Here is a 22,560-nt window from a genome sequence, read left to right as displayed (position 1 = left end):
TTTTTCAGCCTTTAACGATAATAAAAGATATGGATATGGAAGATGGATATGATTACCAAAAGCAGGAAAGAGGCTGTGGTAAACATATCCATTTACATTTTCTACTCGTTTTGTGCGTTGATTGGGGATTAGGTTATACACCCGGAGAACACAAACAGGATTACAAACATTTGATCAGTGCCTCACTCAAGGGGCTGAACTGGGGCATCTCCAAGTAGCAATCCACATTCCATATTTCAAGTCTGTTCAGGGACTTGAACCAGTGATCCTACGGCTCTCAGTCCAAACCCCGACTGACTGAGCCACTGCTGGAAAACTACTCTACAGATTCATTGCATAATACCCATGTCATACGTTCATTTAACGGATCAGCCAAACCACAGCACCGAACATAATTTTTTCTGCACAAATATGGCAGCCAATGCCATTTTAAAGGAAGATTTAAAAAATATACTGCAAACAGCAATCCACATTGTTACCCTTTCATGAGGCCACTAATTGTTTAGTGCAGGCATTGAAATTAACCTGTGTACAATGACATATTATGCATGTTAACCGTTTGAGGTGTTGTATCCTTTGTTGCTACGTTAATGTAAAGGTGAGAAGGGGTGAGGTAGTAATTCTGTATTGTTACTCATAAAGCATGTTTTTAATGTTTGACAACGCATGTCCTATTTAAAATGCAAAGTACATTTATTTGACTTGCAGAACAAGCAGGAGTAACACTACAGGTTCAGTTAATCTGTTGCTCCAGCTGCTTGATTTTCGACATGGGCTGCAGTGGCTTGGCCCCCAGGCTGCTGGATGACAGGGGCCCATTAGGGAAAGGTAAATCTGATTAGGAGTCTCTTCAGCCACAGAGCTGTGTGCCACTGCCAGAGGGGGAATGGGCAATGTTACAACATCATTATGCTGCTTCTGTGACCCCAGCACAGGGCCAATATTTGGATAAGGCTTAACATGATGCTTGGACTTCTTACATACAAGCAGCTCAACGATGAGTCAATAAACAGGTTAATGTCATGTTTGCATTTGCTATACAAATAAGTGTTGGTATAAAAGAAAATATGGTACAAGTTTCATTTTTCAAAAGATCTTGACATTAAATCTGAATATCTAATCTATTCTGCCTTTTCTTGTAGCCAGATGATCCTTTTCTAAACAAGTGCAGTGCAGTACTTGCCATTAATTATTTGATTTTTGCAAGAGGAAAAAAAGATCTGCAAAGTCACAGCCCTCGATTTAGAAATCTTTAATCAACTTTTCCATAATTGGTCAAAATGGGAACTAAAATTGCATTTGCACATTGTGTACCTCCAGGTGTGAGGATACTCATCCCAAAGCCCAGACGATTGAAAACCATTTTGGTTTAAAGTATGAATGGGAAGACTAATTTGGGATCCAGTGTTGACAGTCTGTACCGTGATGGGGTCACAGCAGCCTGCTGGTAATGTTGGTAATGTGTTGCCTTTGTGTCATAGCCACAGCTGTAGTTCCAGACCACCGTGGCATCGGCGTAATGACGGCAGTAGAGACGGACCATTGAGCATCAGTCCCTCAACCACTCGCCCACCCCGGGAACACTTTATGCCATCGCTGTCAAATTACACATGTGGACAGAAGCATTGGAGGAGCACTCTGTGTGATTAGTCATTCCACTTGGCAGCTGTATTTTGACATATGCGAAGACAATCACAGTCATCAGCGGTCACAGATGCACTGTAGCAAAGAGAGAAAGGTAGGGAGAAAGACTTATATGAAATATGCATACCTAAAACACTGAAGTTATACCCGGTTTGAACTCTTTAAGATTCAAATCTTCATTCATTCTTTGGTTTCCGCTGCAACATCTTTTTTAATTTTAAAAACAGTTACCAGCATTAGAGTTTCTATGTTGATCTGATTAAGTTTTAATCCTAAAAAATACGTTTTAAGACTTTGCATATATACCAACTATCATATTTCTGCCTTGGAAAGCAAGAAATGAAAAGAAAATGATCCAATTTCGCTGCAGATGTGTGTTTGAGTTAGCTTTAATCCAACATACAATTATATGATTGTAATCACAAGAGACAATCAATCACACTTAATCAGACATAGTATGGATGTGTCAAGCATCATCAAGTTGCGTTTTCTTTAGGAAATACATTTAACATGTGTAACAGACACACACATCATTTTTATCTTATTTCTATATTTATTATCATGTACTTTCAAATATGCTCATAGTTTAGAACCTATGCCTATTTTGATATTTAATTTCCCATATTCAAACAAAAAAAATGAAAGGTTGAATAGCTCAGGTAATCCTTGTAGAACACAAACTCTTCCTGGTTGTGTCTCAGAGCTGACAGCCCACTGCTGCAGGATAAAACATACTGGGTCAGGGTCCTCCGCCGGGTAATTATCTAGGAGATTCAGGGAATCATCAGACAGTGAGGGTAGAGGCGCTGCGATGCTGATCCTACACAGACTAGAACTACTGAAACATAGATATACTGCAAGCTTCTTTGCTTCTCTGCTCATTGAGATTTTCATTTATAGCATGCACTAACTTCCTACTGGACATACACCAGGCACTGCAAGCTGATATGCTCATTTTTACTCTGTTTACCCAACATTATTGCAATTAATAGGACATTTATTTTCTGTTTCCTCTTCTCTTCATCAACTGGATGAGTCTAATGACCCCCACAAAGGTGACCAGCATTGTTCAGCAGCGGGAGAGAGAAAAGAATGTGGAGGATGATAAATAATAGCCCAGCTGGTCGCGTTAGCTGCAATTAGCCCTTCTTAAGTCCCACAATTATGCAGGGAAAAGCTGACACTCACAATGCCGCAATGGAACCGCTGAATCAATACATAATTGTAATAATTATCATCCTGGTGTCATTTGTGCAAATGTCCAACACTTGCAGAAAAGAAGATGGAATTGGATAAACACAGAGGAATGGATGCTGAGAGATGTCGCCTCTTCAAGTGTAACATTTCCAACAAAAGGTAGCCTCGATACCTCGTATGAGCAATGATGGGGGTCGACTGGCTGGTGACAATGAGTCAGCCTCGCTACGTATGGCGAGAAAGGACTTTGCCACACCGTTGCAGCTACAGCGTAGACTCTTGAGGAAAGGGTTCATGTTACGATCTGCTAGACTTTGAATCATTTTTCAGGGTAATTCATATCCAACTTACAACTTTCAAAGCTCTCTGATCAAGTGGAGTGCCCTGCTTAATATGTATATTCATGACATTTGTGTGCCCCTAAAAAATGTAAATGTTTTTCCTGGTAGGGAAAATATGAAGTTTATAGGGCAAAGGCAAGCTAGGTACATAATATTCCCTCGTCAGTCCGAAATTCTCTTGGGGCAGTGAACAGTATCTTTACCATAGGACCCAATAAAGGTTGATTACTTCTGAGCTAGTTTCCTTATTATTATGACCAGTTCAGCTGTCCAGTTATTAGATTAATTAATGCATTCTTCATCATTAGAAGCCTCAAATATAGTAACTCTATTTCCAGAACTGCTATCATCAAACCCCAACATCCTAATCTTCCTGTGACAGAAAGAAACAGAAACACCTCAGATGTTTGGCAACCCTTTAAACTTTAGGGTAAAAATGTTATAAACATAATGCATCATTTTTATAATATTTGACATTTTGACCCCAGAAAAAAAGTTGAGAAACACATATTTAGAGGAATATCAGAGAGTTGAGATTTGATTTAAAGAAAATAAACTAAGTGTACACCCAATGTATTCAATTAAGGGTTCATTTTTTTGTTCCTTGTGAAACAGACTGCCAGGGTGGGTATAGTTGGGTTTCTTCTTAACCTTTATTTAATCAGGAAGGTCTCATTGAGATTGTTCAAGTCGAGTCCTGGTCAGGATAGGGCGGTTTAATTGCAATAACTCCATATGATAGGTAAAGAGTAAATCTTCTGTCCTGTATGACCGTTCTAAAAAAACTTATAAATGCAACATACTGTACACCTGAGGCCAGGTTATCTTTTTCAGAGATACCCCAAAAATATGGAAGGAGAAGTGTACATTGAGGAAGCTTTTTCTCTGGGTGATTTCCACTAACCAGTTGATAAACAGGGCTGACAGATTAAAGCAGACAATTGGACGGTGTAGTTTATCTTGATCTTGATTCAGCCTGTAGCTCTGCTGTCCTTCCTCACAAACACACAATCTGGTTGCAGTTAAATAGACCTGTTGCACTTCACAATCATAAAGTTTCTTTAGTTTGAAATACTCTTTTGTAACTCACTCCACCATAATCTATTATTATTTTTTGAAACATACATTGTTAAATATTTTAATGTGTCTTTTTTTCTTCATCAGTTGCTCATAGAGTGAAAAGGGAGGCACCAAATGCCCCAAACATAATGAATGTTTGAGCACCATTCAATGAATAAGAAAGCAAAAGTTAAAAACATACATGTCGTAAAACACCACGTGGCCCAGGCACCTGCTAAAAACCAAAACCCTGGACATAATAGACTGCTTCAGAATGCCGCATGAGGTCGACCAGATGACCCCAGGTCAGTTTGTTTCTATTCCCTCTGTCTTACTGCAGCGCACATTTCATCCAATACATCAAAGCATATATTTTCTCAAAAATGTCAATAAGGATTGCACTTCTTAAAGGTTACCTTTCAAAAACCTTTAAATACCACAATTTCCATGACAGTGCCTCAATTAATTGAAAACAATTATAGCAGCAAGTAATTAAATGCTTTTCTCCTACATCAATCATTTGTATAATTTGTAATTGCATTATAAATATTATAAACTGCTTGAAAGGCATAGATAAAACAAACCATAACATTGACAATAATTACTATCTCTGGGTAAATGTCAAACGTTTGCCTGTTGTTCTTTTGTGTCAGACCAATTTTGTAAAACGGTCAAGATAAAAAACAAATAAAAAAGCATAATTTCTAAAGATAAACCAGATTACTCTGTTTCCATGCAGAAAATAGGCTTAAAGAGGGTGGAAAGGTGGTTTCCACTGTCTGTTTGCTTTATATCTCTTTCTTCATAATCACTCTGTCATCCTCCAATAAAGGACAGAACTGCTGTTGTCTGGCCCGGGGGCCACATCACTACTCTTTAGCATTTTCAGACCTTATGTTCAGGTTTTGGGGAAGAGTCACACTGGGGCACATTTGCCTATTCTGCACCAATGCAAGGTTTGCAGCTGTGGCAGCAAGTGGCCTGAGATCCACAGATAATCCTTTTACCTCTGCTAGCCTGTGGGCACCGTACATCACTTCACAATCATGTTAACCACCAAAGTCCTCAGCCAAGATTGCAACAAATGCACTTGATGTCATTGTTGCTGAGGTAAAAGAAACTGAAAGAGTGGCCCAAAGAGCAAAACAAGGTGTTGTTCTCTCTATATATATCTGCGTGTGTGTGTGTGTTTGTGTGTGTGTGTGTGTGTGTGTGTGTGTGTGTGTGTGTGTGTGTGTGTGTGTGTGTGTGTGTGTGTGTGTGTGTGTGTGTGTGTGTGTGTGTGTGTGTGTGTGTGTGTGTGTGTGGGTGTGCACATGTCAGTGTGTGTTTCACAATCAAATCTAATTTCTGAAGAGCTGTGGAGATTGGATTGAACTGATAAAGTGACTTAATTTTCCAGTTGACTTTTCTCTTGTCTAACCTTTATGTAAAGCCCTGAGGTCATAGCTTTAATTATTGTCTATATATGACTACTATTGCAAACTGGTGGTTGTTTTCACTAAATTTCACCTGTCTTTTTAATTAAATAAGTATGAATTAAGAAAATATACATATTGTTTCATTCACAAACGATCAGTATCAAGAACTCGTGAAGGTAACTGTATTTAATATCAAAATAAAGCACATCATAATTGCTAACTGAAAATGTATGTAAAATTGTTACAATTGTCGTAAATGAAACCCTCATTGCCATTTTCTGAAGACCACTAAAAAACGACCAAACGTTATAAAAATGTTCTCGAGTGTAGTCTTTACAAAAGGTGTAGGTTACTGTATCCGGCTCCGGATTGAGAGTCTGCGCTTTGATTGTTTAGTGCCGCATTAGCGTTTGACGTCATAAACTGCAAACAAATGACTCCATAAAAACAGGGAACCTGTCTGAAAAAAAGGAAACGCTTTGGGCGCACTGCACAGCCTGTCAGAGCTAGAGAGCAAAACAACTGCACTGCCACTTCACTTTAACTTCGACACGCAGAACAAAGCCAGAGAATACTTTTGCGTCTTGAGATGCCCCTGTCAAGCAGCTCCACGTCCTCCACAAAGAGCCTCCGCAGAGCAGCATCTGAGCTGGAGAGGTCTGACTCCATCACGGTGAGAAATATCGACTTAAGTTTAAATTAAGTTTAAGTTTGTTAATTTAGCCATTAACAATTTGGCATATTGTGACCAGTGATGTGTCTGAATTATATCCAGAATACCACCTACAACTGTTATTGAGCGCAGAGTGCTTGGCAAGCTGACAATTACGCAGTGACTATGCACGATGCCCGCTGTATGTCTGTTGAAAAATGTTGTCTTATGTTTACTTTAATTGAAAATCAAAACATCTGCAGTACGCAAGAGTTTTGTTTCTCTTTTGGGACAGTCTCAAAGGTTCCTCGGTAGACGGCAAAGCTTGATCGAAGACGCGCGCAAGGAGAGGGAAGCCGCCGCTGCAGCGGCAGAAGCTGCAGAGGCCAGCGAGCAGATAGTGTTTGAGGAGGACAATGGGAAAGCGCTGCTCAACCTCTTCTTCACTTTAAGAAGCTCCAAGACACCTGCACTATCGAGGACACTCAAAGTGTTCGAGGTATAGTTCTTGTGAAGTTGCAAGTATGTTTTTTGTGTGTTTGAAAGCTTTTGACGAAAGGGTGTGGTGTACTTCTTAGGTCACACTTTATAACGAATTTATACGATGCAATTGATGAAGGACTAAAAAGGCATTTATAACACTATAAAAATGGCATAATTTATTAGACAATTTCTTTGTGTTATTATTGTCATAAATCCAACTGGTTGGTGTTGTTTCCCTTTAACTGGAGTTAATGGAGTTTAAATCTTTAAATATACACATTTTTATGTTCATGGGTTTCTCACTCTGAATAACATCTCTTTTTCTAGACAGTGAGAGCTTGATAATCTATAGGATACGACTTCTAAATCATCAATTCTATTATACATAGATGGTCTATATTGCTTGGACAGAATACAAAAAAATAGGTAATATAGGTAACCTATTTGGTGAGGTCTGTACCTATGTAAGCAGACATGACCGAAGGAAAAAAACTCCTCTTACATTTTCTTTTTAATATGTTGCAATGTTATAAGTATTCAAACTAGTTGTTGCATATTTGTTTAGCTTATCTTCCTCGTCATTCATCGAACACATCTTCTCTATTCTCACTAATATTTGAAAGTCACTGTTGCACATTATATTGGCATACTTTCTCAAATACTGTGCTGCATAATTGCATCCTTCCTTTGTCATACTGTGAATTAAATCTAGAATTGATTCAGTGACATTTAAGTGTCTTGACCTTATTTCAGACATTTGAAGCTAAGATTCAACATTTGGAGACACGACCGTGCCGGAAGCTGAAGGACAGCGGGGAAGGCCTTGAGTACTTTGTCCGCTGTGAGGTGCACCTCTCAGATGTCAGTACTCTCATCAGCTCCATCAAGAGGAATGCAGAGGACGTTAAAACCACCAAAGAAGTCAAATGTAACATCATTTACTTAATTAATTATAAACCATTTGAAACCTATTGAATATTGTATTGGATAAAATTACCTTTCTATTTTACTTTCTCTACTAGTTCATTGGTTCCCAAAGAAAATAGCAGATCTGGATAAATGTCATCATCTGGTCACAAAATTCGATCCAGACTTGGATCAAGACCATCCTGTAAGTAATTACTTTTCCAGTAGCGTGCATTATGAGAATTGTCAATATTCTGCAGATTATTTTGTCATGAAACAGAAAATGTGATCAGTGTTTGATAGGCCTATATTTGATTTAATAGGGTTACACAGACCCTGCTTACAGGCAGAGGAGGAAGATGATCGGAGACATCGCCTTCAGATACAGACAGTGAGATACAGTCTTTTGCCTGAATGCTGCACAGACTTTTATTTAAAAAAAACTTGATTAACCCTGATGCATGTGTACTTTTTCGTTCTCAGTGGGCAGACAATTCCCAGAGTGGAATACACAGAGATGGAGATTGCCACATGGTAAGGGCAGGCTTATTTAGAATGCAGTTAAAAGATGTAACTTACACCACAAAGCATGATATCTAAATATACACTGAATACAACTCTTTGCCTGTTTTCCCACCCAGGCCTTTTTATGTTGTCTTTAAGACAGATAACATTCGTTTTGTATTTTTGATGAATTTGTTTCAGATCAAAGGCTTCAACAATTTCAAAGCATTCTAGGAGTGCCAGCTTCAGCACATGATTTTATCAGCGAGACTGAAACGTGATTTTATGTGATAGTTTACATTTAAGTGAATTTATACTTGTATGATTGATTTGATGCGCTCAGTTTTGCCAAAAGAAAATGTTTGAGTCAATGAAAGTTATTTGAAAAAATAGTTGTACATGCTTTACATTAGAGACGTTAAAAGGAATTGAGACAAATTATACTTTAAAATAGAAATGGATGCAGAGGAAGGTATAAATAAACAGTCCCCAAAGTATTGTAATTATATATTTACAGCTCATTGTATCCTTGTTGATTGTCACTCCTCAATGCTTGAAACTCTTTTGTTAAAGAAAAAAACCTCAATGTCATTTAATCTCGAATTAGGAGGGAAGTCTACTCAACTCTGAGGGAATTGTACATTACACATGCCTGCAGTGAATACCTCGACGCCCTCCATCTGCTGGAAAGGCATTGTGGGTATGGTCCAAACAACATTCCCCAGTTGGAAGACGTGTCATGCTTCCTCAAAGGTAAAGAAAGGTTAAAAAACCACACCGAAGTGTTTAGTCAATATAATTACTTATATTCTTTCTCTTTGCCTCTTCATTATTTCCCTAACACACACTCATACAGAGCGAACAGGGTTCCTGCTCCGTCCAGTGGCAGGTCTGCTCTCTGCCAGAGATTTCCTGGCCAGTTTGGCATTCAGGGTGTTCCAGTGCACCCAATACATCCGACACCCCTCGTCCCCTATGCACTCTCCAGAGCCGTGAGCATGACTGTGACTTCTGTTGTTTGGCTCATCACATCAAACCTCATCCCACATATCGTCCTTTGCCATTTAAATCATAATAAAGCGAACATATACAATGAACTTGAAGTTAACTCTCAAGTTCCTGTTAAGTCTGCAAGAAAAACACACATCTGTCTTCACTTCTCTTGTTAACACAGTTTAGTATCTTGAAGTCTGTATTTAGGTAAACGTATCTGTGTAGGGTTTTTCAATTGTGATGTAATCTCTCTCTTTCTTTTTCTTTAGTGACTGTGTACATGAACTGCTGGGCCATGTCCCCATGCTGGCTGATCGCACTTTTGCCCAGTTTTCACAGGTAAGAGGGTGGAGGTCCTGAGCAGACTTATAATGCATGTTGCATGATGCATGCTGTGTTATTTGTTTTAATAACCTTTTTATTATGTGCTTCAGAACCTTGGTCTGGCATCACTTGGGGCTTCGGATGAAGATATTGAGAAACTGTCCTCAGTAAGACTTCAGTCCTTCAACACATATTTACATTCATTTTTGATTGGTGCCCTCCAGTGGCTGTAGCATTTATGACAGGAAAAAAATGAAGTCAGGTATAAAAGACCACTAGGGAAAGGCTGAGCTGCATGTACGGGTCAAACAAACAAAGGTCAACATTAAACCATTCTAACTTCCAAAACTTAATTTATGTTACGTACTTAACATATACTTCACTAACATATATTAATGTTCTTAACTTAGATGCCTCACTAAAGTTATACAACAAACATACTTATTTTAACCAAAACAACAAACGTTGATGTTTTCCTTAACCTAACCACATGGTCTTGTTTTTATTTACCAACATGTTTAAATCGATTCAAACGCTTCACAGCGCGCTCGCTTCGCTTGTACTCTCAAACGATCATATACTGTTTGTCACTTTGGGAGTCATTACTAAACTTCCACAAGAAATCTGATAAAATATAAATCTTGGATGAAAATAAAAGGATAGATCCGACAACCTACTTAGATTATCCTCCCTTACGCCAAAAGAGAAAAAACATAACCGCCCCCCCTTTTTTGACTCACAGACCACTATGGTCTGTTTTGTACAGTCCTCGCCTAAGATGTGTGAAAGAATTATTCAATAATCCTCCCCAGTATCCTTCTTTTTGTCAGTCATTCTCTTTATGTTTTTCCCATCAGCTATACTGGTTCACTGTTGAGTATGGCTTATGCAAACAGAATGGTGAGGTGAGGGCTTATGGAGCTGGACTACTCTCCTCTTATGGAGAACTTGTGGTACGTTCCAGCATGTCTATGTTATCTGCTTTAAAATAAAATAATTTTCCAAGCCATCTGAGCTGCCAGGTAACTCTCAATCTTCTCTTTTATGTTAATCCAGCACTCGCTGTCTGATGAACCAGAGACAAGGCAGTTTGAACCAGAGGCTGCAGCAATGCAGCCCTACCAAGACCAGACGTACCAGCCTGTCTACTTCATTTCTGAGAGTTTTGCAGATGCCAAGGAAAAATTCAGGTACTGATTCATACATGCTATCTTATTCAAACCTAAGCACAAATACACAAGAACATAGAGAGACAGAGAGAAGTAGAGAAAAACAAAAAGTTGGGGTTGTGCAAGGACAAGGTCAGAGAACAGCCAGCCAGCCCCTGAGGCCACACACTTCAGCCCTAGCCGCCAAAAGACAGCTGTTACTAATGTAGCGTTTCTTACCAAGGCAAAATGCCGGAGTTTTATTTGGCAAATAGATCAAATGTTGCCTGCAAAACAAGTAGCTTTAGTGAATGTTTTCACAACATTTGGTTTCTATTAAAATATAAAATGTGGCATCCCTGACACACATGATGAGAGAATATCTGCCCGGGAAATGTTTGATGAAACATAGGGCCAGAGTCAATATTATACAGAGTACATTCTGAATATATTTCCTGTGTGGTGACACAAGCAGGTAATCCAGTCTTTTTTAAGTGCATAAATGCATAGGCATAGGATAAACTACAACTTGGGGAGTTTTTTTCTAGTCAAGGAAGTTGACTGTCAATTCTCTGCATTTATGAAGAGCTCATATACTCATATTTAACTTTTTAAGGGATCTAACTGTTTTGTATATTTGACAAAGGGGTTACGTGGCGGGTATCAAGCGTCCCTTTTCCGTGAGGTTTGATCCATTCACCAGCAGTGTGGAGGTGCTGGACAACCCGCTGAAGATCCAAGCAGGCCTGGACGGAGTGAAGGACGAGCTCAAGATGCTGACAGACGCCCTCAGTGTTTTGTCATGATGATGACCCGGTTCTGCGACCGCCCTGCTGTTGCCTGCTTCCTCTCTGCTGCGCTCAGAGACGTCCGACCTGTGATCAGGACCAATGTGTTCATCTTTCTGTGCTGTACTTCCAGTATGAAGCTGTTTCTGAAGAGTTGTTTCTTGCTTGTAGGTCAACAATGTTGCAACCATTAAAACCTCAATTCACAGCGCAGGCTTTCCAAAGATGTTTAACACCTCGCTGGGTGAAATGATTGGGTTTTACTGTCTGGGCCATTCATGCTAATAAATAAAAAATATGTTGTTTGAGAAATGTGTCAAAATCTGAACCAAAATAAGGGGAATTGTGGTAATGAATGTATAAAAAGAATACTAAATGAGTATAGTACAATTATTATATTTTAAATTCAAAGAAACAAATGATTAAACGAAATATGAAAGTGTATAACAAATACAAAATATTTATGAAATTATTAAATGTTAAATCACATTTCTTTTATTTAGAAAAGAATAAATATTGTGTGTTAAAGGCTTTATTTTGCAGATATGTGAATTCAGTATTTGAGTATGGCCTCTAAATGTATTGATTTATCTGGTGTCATGCTGTTTCTGTCTTGAAGTGTATCGCATAGTAAAATAAATAATACAACATACTTTCCATTTAATGAACTGTCAACTACTGCTGGAGGAAAAAAATAATCCATCAAAAATGAAAGGTGGTAAATATAAAATGATCTGTCATCTTTTATTTATTTATGATTTGTCCATATATTGCTTGATAATGTGTCAAACACAAATCCTACAGACCAACATTGAATCATACTTGGCTAGGACATTTGTCTGCCACAAGAGGGAGCAGTGCAGCAAGGTCGGCATTCTTGGTCTCAAATTCACAGCATATTCAATTTAAGCCTTTAAATAAATATATTTCCTTAATGCTATCCGCCTGCCTTAAACATAAATGAACCTTTTTGCAATATCATTAAATATTAAAAACAAGCTAATACGCATGTACATTACAAGATAAACCTCTGGGAAGTTAAGGGAAATAGCTTAAGAAACAAATGTTTTAACAAATATAAGACATGTTTTATTATATTAATGTGTTGCATCACCACCATTGACATGACCACAAATACCTACATGAATGCAAGCTCATCATTATCATCATCATCATCATCATCATCATCATCATCATCATCATCATCATCATCATCATCATCATCATCACCAATCGACCAGCGTTATACATGTGCTATTGTGGACAATTAGGAGGAGTGCTGTTTATGAATATTCATTAGAGATAAATGAATGAACGCTTTTAAAGAATAAACCTTAGGGGATTTGTCCGGACAGAGCTGCTGGTGTTCAGGTATCAGTGGGCAGCTGTTCAGTTCTTTATGATGCTCCAACCAACTTGCTGAAAGCTGCAAGACAAACAAACGGTTCACTCCCAGGACCACTAGGTGTCAGTCTGAGTCTGAAGACATGTCCGGATCCCTACCATCTGCAGAAGCCCCACTTATATAAGGGAACCCTCAAACTGTGTTAGAAAAGAAAAAAAGAAAAAGCTTACCTTTGTGTAAAATAACACTTTGGAGCTTGATGCATGCAGGACAATTGTGTCTATTGTTACACTTCCTGTGCAACATCTGTAGTTTTTTTCTGCTGGTATCTTAACAGTCATCCACAGTATGAGTGATGCATTGATACACTTTTTTGTATTATTATCTATAGTAATTTTTCACTTCCTCAAAAGATGCAGCATTAACAGTTGACTATTCTGCAACAGTCAGCCATTGCTCCTGCTGCTGCTGCCTTCAGGTAACCTACAAATCAACATACACTCACATTTGACCCCGGTGACTGCATCTATATCTGAGTCAGAGAGCCGCAGACCATGGCCACACTTCTTCCACTCTGAATGTTAATCTTAATTGCAGCAGGGCGGAGACTTTGACATTTTTCTTGGAGTCTGAGGAATTACGTCTATTCTTGTTCAGTCTGCGTCCTGTGTGTAAACATTGTGATTGTAGGTTACAGTGCGTAAACGTGGAAAATGCCTATGGAATTGTTCCATATTTTATAACTCTCACTCTCTCCCTCTCGTTTTTGCTTTTTCTCTCCTTTAAGCACTTTTCCATAAAACGTCCCTGTACCATTTTTTTTTTATTTTTTACCAGCAGTGAAGAGGAGGAGCGAGGGGTGGGGTGTGGGTGTAAGGGGCGTGTTTGGTATATAATACTTTTCACTGAGAAGTTTTGCCTGTCGCCTGGTCTTTGGGACAGCTTCTCACACATCATCTCTATAGCTTCACCAACTGGAAAACTAACTCACCTGCAATCTTGCCAACCAAATAACCCCCAACATTTTGACTACTGCCAACTGACATGGAGACCCAGCAAAGACACGGACACCAATCACTTTGCCACACCTGCCGGAGAACGGAGAGCAGCAGAATGAAGGTAACCAGAGGGAACAAATAGTTTTACACTCTCCGGTTGTGCTGCGCGTGTATTCATAGACGTCTGGCAGGGTTATAACCATGTTTTCTTGGCTGTATAAGTGGGATACCGCCTCGGGCTGAGCAGATGCATTGATCGCATCATTTTCTTTTGTGCAATATGAGCAACCGGACATCTGTTTTAATGTGCATGCAGGAAAAGAGAAAGTTCCCGACAAATGACGTGGAGTGTGCTTGAAGCCGTGAAGCATTTGTGCAACAGGTTGCCTGATATGATAGAACACGAGAAACGGGTTGTGAAGTCTTTTATTCTTCTCCCATCTGGACGGAGCGCCGCTCACTGGACTGAGAGCAAACAGCTGGTTTTTCAGTCCGCAGATAGGGGGCGGTAGGTCTGAGGGTCAGTGAGCTCACCACAGGGTGAGCAAGGGGAAAATATATGCTGAGTCCGGCTTTTCAGATAGTTAACTATCGAGCAGCCGGTCTTGCAACTTCTGGGGAGTTGTGTAAGAGTGTGAACGGCAGAGATACCGTACTCCCTTTTCCCTATGAATAAGCACTTCTCTCAGGTGCAACACAATGACAGCGGGTGATAGCAGTTGAAGGGGGTTGGATGTGCATTTGATATCATTTTGTTGAACGCAACTGCCTTATTTAAGTAAGTAGGTTCATATATATGGCATTTGACACTGGAATAGTCTTGTACAAGCATGCAAATGTAAAATAAGGGATCCCTTCTTTGCAAACTTATAGGCAACATCTGGCTGTCATCTGATAATTATATTTTTATGACTTCTGTATTGTGCTTGCTTTTGATGACCCGGTGCTTCATGGTGAAAATATGTTTGTGTGTTTTTTTGTTGCCTTCAGGTCAAGAAGATGTCTTCGTCCAGTCGCGCGCTGCTGTTTGCACTGGCCCTCACGCTCTACGTTGTGGAAATAGCCTCGGCGGAGACGCTGTGTGGGGGAGAGCTGGTGGATGCGCTGCAGTTTGTCTGTGAAGACAGAGGCTTCTATTTCAGTAGGTTTTCAATCCCGGCACAAGTTTGCACAATGCCCTGCACAGAACGCCGTTTCGCTTTTTTATGTCCCTCTGTTGTTCATTCGCACACATCTGTTTGGATAGCTGAGGCTATCGCTCTGTCTGTGGCTGTGTGGTATGCTGTTTGGTATTTTTCTTTCTCACGCGCGCGCGCGCGCACACACACACACACACACACACACACACACACACACACACACACACACACACACACACACACACACACACACACACAGTGAGAGACAGAAAAGAGTGAGAAGGAGATTATAGCCAGCTGTGTCTCAAGACCTTGTCCAGGCTGCTCTGCTGAGTGTGCGCATTCTGCCTACAGCCCATACCTCTCATTGCATATGAAAGGCCGGCTAGCTGTGAAGGCACACACGACACAGAGCAACACAATGGTTCGCTTGTTTACCAGTAAAGTAATAGCACCCCAAGAGGCATACCAGTCACCTCAGCACCAGTGTTCCCAGGCCAGGCGATCACACTGATGATCCAGGAAGTGGGGGTGGGGGCTGTTTTTGATGTCAGGTTAAGAGGAAGGATCATTAATATTAATTCTGATTATTGTTTCCATTGTAGTGATGATGGGGATAACTGTAACGCATTATGAGAATGCATTGTGGTGGTTGTTAATCCACACATGGATAAGCTTCTGCAGTGTTTGTGACATACATGAGCTCACCTTCATTCATTATATCTGCAATTTATTTTTATTTCATTAAGATATAGTCCCGCCCTCTGCTTTCACCTTGACAGTTTCTTTGTGGGCTGCCCACCACAGAAGCTTCTCACCAATCGGAAAGATCATTATCCAATTTAGGATCACCCTCTCTTTTGCTCTCATGTTCCTCTTCCTGCAAGGAAATCTAGCCGTCTCTCTCAGGAGATTTGGGCGCAGGACTCCAAACAAGGCCTTTATTAGTAGAGCAACATGCTCACCCTTTACCCCCTCATCATATTCTTCTATACCTTTCTCAAGTGTCTTTACTCTCCTCCTCTTTTCTTTCACATTCTTTCCCTCTGTTTTGACGTCACACATCCTCTCTCCCTCTCTGCACTGATCCCAATTTCTCCTGTTTCATCTACCTCTGTGCCCCTCCTCTCTCTCCTCATCCTCTTTATCTGTGCTGACTTGACAAAGGACAAGGTCACAGCACGGTTTCCATTTTATGTATTTGCTCACCCAAAGGTCTGTCTGAGAGCTTAACTGTCTGTATCCATCACTCTTTTTTGGTGTCTGCAGCACAGGGTGTTTACTTGTGTATTCACTCATTAAGGGACTTCCAGATAGCCCTAATCAGATTATCCTCTACAAACAGAAAGATTTGTTGCAGTTGGTCATAGATTTCCTTTTATCCTCTTTGCTCCATGTACTGCTATGATTGTTGAAGTAATCCTTGCAAAACAACCTAGATTCTTTACTGATGCCAGTGTTGTGTTCTCAGGCATAACCTCACCCTCCTCATGCTCTGTCCTCATCCCTTGTTGTGTTTTTCCTCAGGTAGGCCAACCAGCAGGGGGAACAACCGGCGCAGCCAGAACCGTGGGATCGTAGAGGAGTGTTGTTTCCGTAGTTGTGACCTCAACCTGCTGGAGCAGTACTGTGCCAAACCCGCCAAGTCCGAAAGGGACGTGTCGGCCACCTCTCTGCAGGTCATACCAGTGATGCCCGCAGTAAAACAGGTACGTCTTAACAACAACACACCAGTATGGGAAACTGTTCTAATGCTTGGTTTTATCTGTCCATCCATCTCCTGTGCCTCCATTCACCTCTGAGCTGAACCCCTATGTCTCCACCAAGAACACACTGAAACCCACACAAAGACAGGTTTATCTGGTTAAAATTGACATTGGTAAGCAGTTAGCTTCCATGCAAAGTGCTGAGCCTCATGGAAAACATCAAGGCTGTCACATCACATAAGCTCCTGTGTGTGTGTGTGTGTGTGTGTGTGTGTGTGTGTGTGTGTGTGTGTGTGTGTGTGTGTGTGTGTGTGTGTGTGTGTGTGTGTGTGTGTGTGTGTGTGTGTGTGTGTGTGTGTGTGTGTGTGTGTGTAAGAGAGAATGAGAAAGTCTGTGACATGTTAGAGACTGCTGGTCCGTAACAAACAGTGTGTTCTGAGTGTGTAATGATTAGTCACGGAACAGCAAGCTCCCGAAACTGGCATGCGTTATGATCTGTGCGGTCAAAAACACCTGACCTGGCCAGCAGAGCTTCTCCCAAATGTGTCACAAACATGCATCAAAGCATTTCAGGTCTTTGTAATCACAAGACCGAGCTGTGGCTGCTTTCCAGGACTCTTCAAATCCCTTCAACCCTTCTTTAGACAAGGCTGGAAAGATGTGTATAGGGCTTCTGCTTTGACTTGTTTGAAAATCTGCATCAGTGGTTGGAGATTGCTAGTGAGGTAAACAAACCCAAAATGAATTATTGCAAATGTCGAGAGGAAAGTATCCTCTGTCTAAAATACAATAAAAAGAGACTGCAAGGGAATTAGTTGGGACATGTCCCTAGTTTGTGTGGGCAGGGAGAGTTGATGGGTACAGCCTGCTCTGAGGGCCAGCTGTTCTTAGGCTATTGTGCAGGCTTGGAGTGAATGAAGGGGGATAAACACTCCTCAAGTGGCAGGACCAAAACAAGCCATTCAGACAGAGCACTGGCTACTTGCGCATAAATTCTAGCCCCGCTGCTACCACTCCCACTGTGTCTCAATCTAGGGTGCTCAGCAAAACACCTAGGGCTGTTTAAAAAAGTTTGCTGTGTTTGAATAGAGGTTGTGGAATGACGTTGCGTTTATATGGCGATTCACGTAACAGGGTTAGTCAGTTCAGCGGGTCGTTGGGTGAACAGTGCTGTGCTCCTCATATGTATATAAGGCGAGTGACCGCCCTTCGCTTTGACAGTATGTTGAAGAGGCTGAGCTAACAGTTGTTGACAGCTTCTCTCAGTCAAGGAAACCAAAACAAGGGCAAGTCTGAGGCAAGGCGAGTCTGTTGTGACGCTGGGCAATACAAGAATGACATTTGATTTCCATTTGACTGGCCAAACAATGACTGAATGTTTTTGCAAAACAAACAAGGCTTTCCTCCATTGTAATAAGCACTTGCAGTGTATCTTATCACAGCTAATGAACTCCCTCTTTTCCCTTTTTCCTCTATTTTTGCCTGCACGTCACAATAGGAAGTCCCAAGGAAGCAGCATGTGACCCTCAAGTATTCCAAATACCAAGTGTGGCAGAGGAATGCGGCTCAGCGGCTCCGGAGGGGCGTCCCCGCCATCCTGAGGGCCAAGAAGTTTCGGAGGCAAGCTGAGGAGATCAAGGCCCAGGAACAGGCAGTCTTCCACAGGTCCCTGATCAGCCTGCCCAGCAAACTGCCGCCTGTCTTGCTCACCACGGACAACTATGTCAACCACAAATGAGCCCGCAGCCAGCCCTTTGCACAGACAAGAGTTTCGAGGGAAAAAAAAAGACTAGGGGATTATAGCTTTGTCTCTGACGTCATTTCGGTGGCAGTCCTCTTTGACCTCCCCTGCCCTGTCCGAGCCCACCAATCCCTCCCCCTGCTCTCATCCACTACTTCTTGACCCCCTGGCCCTTTCAAATGCCCCCCCTCAACCCCAACCACCCACCCTCCTCCGGCACACAAACATGCCTTCACATTCTTCCTGTCTGAACTCTTTCGCTCCCTCTCTCTTTCAGTCACTGACACAAAAGGCACAAACACAAACGATGAACAAAAAGTTAACAATTCGGCTGAATGCAATTCAGGTGGATCCTTAAGCAAGAGAGAAAAGGGAAGGGAGAAAAGAAGATGAAAGAGATCTGTGGTTTGCAAGTGTCAAGAGGACACCCAGCGGAATGTTTTTTTGTCTTTGTTGAAGACAACTGAAAGTGAAGAGCAGCTTGCATGAAAGAATCCATTCCACATCATTTTTCCTGAGGCAAAAAGAAAATCTCTGTTAGTTCTTTTTCTTATTAGTTTGCACCTCTACCTATAAAGGGACTTCCACACTGTAAGGAATTATTTTGTAAAATTAGATTCCTGTTCCAGCACCTTTTGATCACAAACAAAAAGCAGAAAAGAGTCTGCAAAATTGCACATTGCCACGGATTACGTCAAAGTAAAGAAAAAAAATGGCACTATTTTTTTATGAACAATGAACGTGTAGCTTAAAAAAATGACATGGTGCTAACTTTGGGAATGGACTCAAAGAAGAGGTTGAAAAGCACGTTTTTTTTCTTTGAATGAATATTAAAACTTTCCGTTTTAAGGAAAGTGTGACTTTTGAAAAAAGGAAGATAAAGGATATGGTGGAGCTCCTGGCAGTGGCAATGTCAAGGGGAAGTGTCACTGAGAAAAGAAATGGGCTGTATCGGCATCTAGGCTCACAGCGAGTGCTCGCGGCTGCTCATCACTAGCTTGCCAGCGTAAGCGGCAAATGGGGACCTGAAACCCAGTCCCTGTTCCTCCTGTCCCTGGCAGACACAGGGAGTAGTGGGGGACATATGGGACACCGTGGACGCCTGGATTTGGACAGTACTACAGTTCTGGGACAGAACTTCCTGTTTGCCATGGTTTTGCAGACTTATGTCACAGGAAGTAACTTGGAATGGACAAAGAACAAGTGGGATAATGATGATTCTATTTTATTTTGTCTTTCATCTGTTTTCTTTTCATATCAATGTTTCAATGAACAAAAAAAGGAAAACCCCGTCAGTTTCTGGTACCGTGACATTCCTGTTTTTCAAGTTAGGCTTTTATTTTTCTTTCTATGGTTATTGTTAATGTTATTTTACAGTTCTAAAGAAAGGCACAACATTTCAATTCAAAGGGAAAAAAACAGCAATAATGTCAACTAACATTTTATTTTTATTGTATATCAGTAGTATTCACATGCTTTTGCCTGAAAACAAATACTTGAACATATATATCTATATGTATATATACATCTATATACAGCTCCGGAAAAAAATAAGAGACCACTCCACATTTTTCTTAAACCTCAATCTCTACATGTATGGCAGTCATTCTACTGTCTGTTGAATTCCAACACAGAGAAATGTTGTCAGTAGTTTATAGAATACAATAAAAAAAATTGAAATGATGTAACTCAATGACATACCTATATATAGTAAAGCTGGAGAAGCTGATAATGCTGAAGTGGTCTCTTAAGTTTTCTGGAGCTGTATCTATATATATTTATTTATATATATATACATATACATATATATATATATGTATATATATATAGATATATATACATATATATATATATATAGATAGATATATAGATATATAATTAGTTTCCAGGGACGTTGTGTTATTTTCCTTTAGTCTGAGCTGTATCTTGCGTAATGAGCCGCCAAGCTTTTTTGTTTGTTTGTTGAAATACAAATAAGGGCACTGTATAAAGGCATTATTTATTTTGTTATAAAATATATTTGAAAATTGGTCCAAATAATATACGTAGCACTGATGCTCAACTGACGGATTTATTTTGTATGATCTCTGTTTTCCAATTGGAGTTGTAAGGCTTTTTTGTAGATGCTTTGTACCAAAAATAATGTCTTTTTTTCCTTTTCCGTTTGCCATAGATACTTTAAATTAATATTTTAACAGCAGCATAGCCTGTATTGATTAGGCGTGTTATGTCACAGGAATAGGCACATACTCTGAATACATTGGTCTGCATGGATTTCCAGAAGCCTGTCAGGGTTTATCTGTGAAAAAGAAAGCATTAATGAGTGACTTTATTATTAGACAAATAACTGTTCAACATTGATTGTACTCAAACCCACTATGTTTTGAAGCCACTTTAGTATTGATGGCATGAGAATGATCAGTCCTTCATTAAATCATGTGTTTTTAATTGTACATGGTGTCCTATGATCTTCTAAAGAGCATCATGCCTACGTGCCAGTGCCACTGATGTTTTCGCGTGTTGATTTGGGTCATGAGGCTGTAACTGTCCGGTCGGTTGTAGATTTTAGTGTTAAGCTTACATGTGACTTACACAAGTCATTGTGTTGATGCCTTAATTGGAGGTAATGACGTTGCTATGATGCTAGTAATCATCAAAGGTCACCAAAAGAGCGTATCACCTGTCTAAACCTCACTGTCTGTCTGTCTGTCTGTCTGTCTGTCTGTCTGTCTGTCTGTCTGTCTGTCTGTCTGTCTGTCTGTCTGTCTGTCTGTCTGTCTGTCTGTCTGTCTGTCTGTCTGTCTGTCTGTCTGTCTGTCTGTCTGTCTGTCTGTCTGTCCTTCAATTCATCTATCTGTCTTCTTTCTTCTCTATTTGTAAAAGACAATGGCCCTTATCGTACGCATCAACAGTATGTATTGCATGGCGAGGGGTAGCAGAGTTGTTAGCCTACCATTGACCCCTCCACAATCATCCAATAACCCATCCATTATGCATTTGATGAAGGGCTATCACATTTAACCATTTCTGAAGCACTCAGGATACAAAAACTAAACAATCTATGCTCTCCGAGGGAGAAGTGCAGTAGTTGCTGAGTGTCAGTGATAATCTTGTTGTGAAAGAGCAGCTGAGGTTGTTGCCCTTACCTGGCCACAATGATTTAGCTCTTTGTGAAAAAACCACTGAAGCCCATGTCAGAAACAAGGTCATTCTGTGCCACAATATAGTTTTCCTCCGCTGTTGTGCATGCATCATGGTGAAGAGTCAAGCCAATACTTTAAATCTTCTTTCTGTCAGAGAGATCTCAATTATCAAGGCTGCGTCCTGTCTCTAATTATATTCTACTTCAGTTGTGCAACAAAGCAGGCAGTGCAATTATTATTATTATTAAATTGTTATTATTATTGATAAAATTATTTTATTTTCTATTTTATTTCATATTTTCCTGCTAGGACTGCATTCATTCACTATTGTAATGTTCAAACAGGCTACTCTAGTGTTCTTATTAATGGCGTGAAGACAACTACTTCTTTTCGCTGAATATGAAGAGATACCTTGCCGAGCAATGGCAACTTTTTCTGTGTCAGTAGCTCACTCAGCCTGTGTGTATTTTATTGATTTAACCTCTGCACGCTAGAACGTCCGAAATGCACAATTCATGTACTTTCATTTTTAATATCAATAAAAAAACATTTTATCAAACATATAATGTCTAAAATATGTACTGCTTTGTTTGGTTTACTTGCTTGTCTTTGACATATTTTTACACTCCTGGTTGTTGAGCTTGAGAGCCATTTGAAGTATTTTTATATCAATTAAACCACATGTACCCTGTAAATTATTTATTACATCTTAAGTCCTTGCGGAGAACCTCCAGCTGCTTTTAGCACCCTGTCTTTGCTCTCTCCCACCCTCCCTCTTTCGCATCTTTTTTTCTCTCCATCTCAGCCTGAGTCCACATCTGTGCGTCTGCTCCTGCTCTGTGATAGGGCAAAGTGTGCCAAAGTGGTAAATCAGCATTCACAGAGTGGCAAACAGGCACACCATAACTCCTTAGTCCTCTACTGCATGCCACACAACCTGACCTGTTCTCACTGCCTCAGACACACCCATCCGTACATCCATCACACCATCCTCCAGCGGCTTGCTAACTAATGGAGCAAGATCCACT

At 40.4% G+C, this 22,560-nt stretch overlaps 2 protein-coding genes across 2 annotated transcripts; both read left to right on the top strand.

Moving 5' to 3' along the window:
• Window positions 1-6,139: 6,139 nt before the first annotated feature.
• Window positions 6,140-12,119, top strand: th (tyrosine hydroxylase). The gene is made up of 13 exons (XM_063907553.1): window positions 6,140-6,335; window positions 6,610-6,813; window positions 7,551-7,725; window positions 7,820-7,908; window positions 8,027-8,094; window positions 8,187-8,237; window positions 8,815-8,960; window positions 9,064-9,199; window positions 9,470-9,539; window positions 9,635-9,691; window positions 10,382-10,477; window positions 10,581-10,714; window positions 11,319-12,119. The coding sequence occupies exons 1-13, from the start codon at window positions 6,252-6,254 to the stop codon at window positions 11,476-11,478; spliced, it is 1,470 nt and encodes a 489-aa protein (XP_063763623.1). The 5' UTR covers window positions 6,140-6,251; the 3' UTR covers window positions 11,479-12,119.
• Window positions 12,120-13,721: 1,602 nt separating this feature from the next.
• On the top strand, window positions 13,722-22,098 carry igf2b (insulin-like growth factor 2b). The gene is made up of 4 exons (XM_063904433.1): window positions 13,722-13,924; window positions 14,794-14,948; window positions 16,474-16,651; window positions 18,147-22,098. The coding sequence occupies exons 1-4, from the start codon at window positions 13,850-13,852 to the stop codon at window positions 18,384-18,386; spliced, it is 648 nt and encodes a 215-aa protein (XP_063760503.1). The 5' UTR covers window positions 13,722-13,849; the 3' UTR covers window positions 18,387-22,098.
• The last annotated feature ends 462 nt before the right edge of the window (window positions 22,099-22,560 follow it).

This window comes from Eleginops maclovinus, chromosome 2, assembly GCF_036324505.1.
Source record: "Eleginops maclovinus isolate JMC-PN-2008 ecotype Puerto Natales chromosome 2, JC_Emac_rtc_rv5, whole genome shotgun sequence".
Lineage (NCBI taxonomy): Eukaryota > Metazoa > Chordata > Actinopteri > Perciformes > Eleginopidae > Eleginops > Eleginops maclovinus.
The sequence above is the reverse complement of the archived record's forward strand: the minus strand, read 5'-3'. Positions and strand labels throughout refer to the sequence as shown.

Coding starts and splice junctions, on each gene's coding strand:
- th (XM_063907553.1), top strand. CDS start 6,252: ATGCCCCTGTCAAGCAGCTCCACGTCCTCCACAAAGAGCCTCCGCAGA. Junction 6,814..7,550: donor GGACACTCAAAGTGTTCGAG/GTATAGTTCTTG, acceptor ACCTTATTTCAG/ACATTTGAAGCTAAGATTCA. Junction 8,961..9,063: donor CGTGTCATGCTTCCTCAAAG/GTAAAGAAAGGT, acceptor ACACTCATACAG/AGCGAACAGGGTTCCTGCTC.
- igf2b (XM_063904433.1), top strand. CDS start 13,850: ATGGAGACCCAGCAAAGACACGGACACCAATCACTTTGCCACACCTGC. Junction 14,949..16,473: donor AGAGGCTTCTATTTCAGTAG/GTTTTCAATCCC, acceptor TTCCTCAGGTAG/GCCAACCAGCAGGGGGAACA. Junction 16,652..18,146: donor TGATGCCCGCAGTAAAACAG/GTACGTCTTAAC, acceptor ACGTCACAATAG/GAAGTCCCAAGGAAGCAGCA.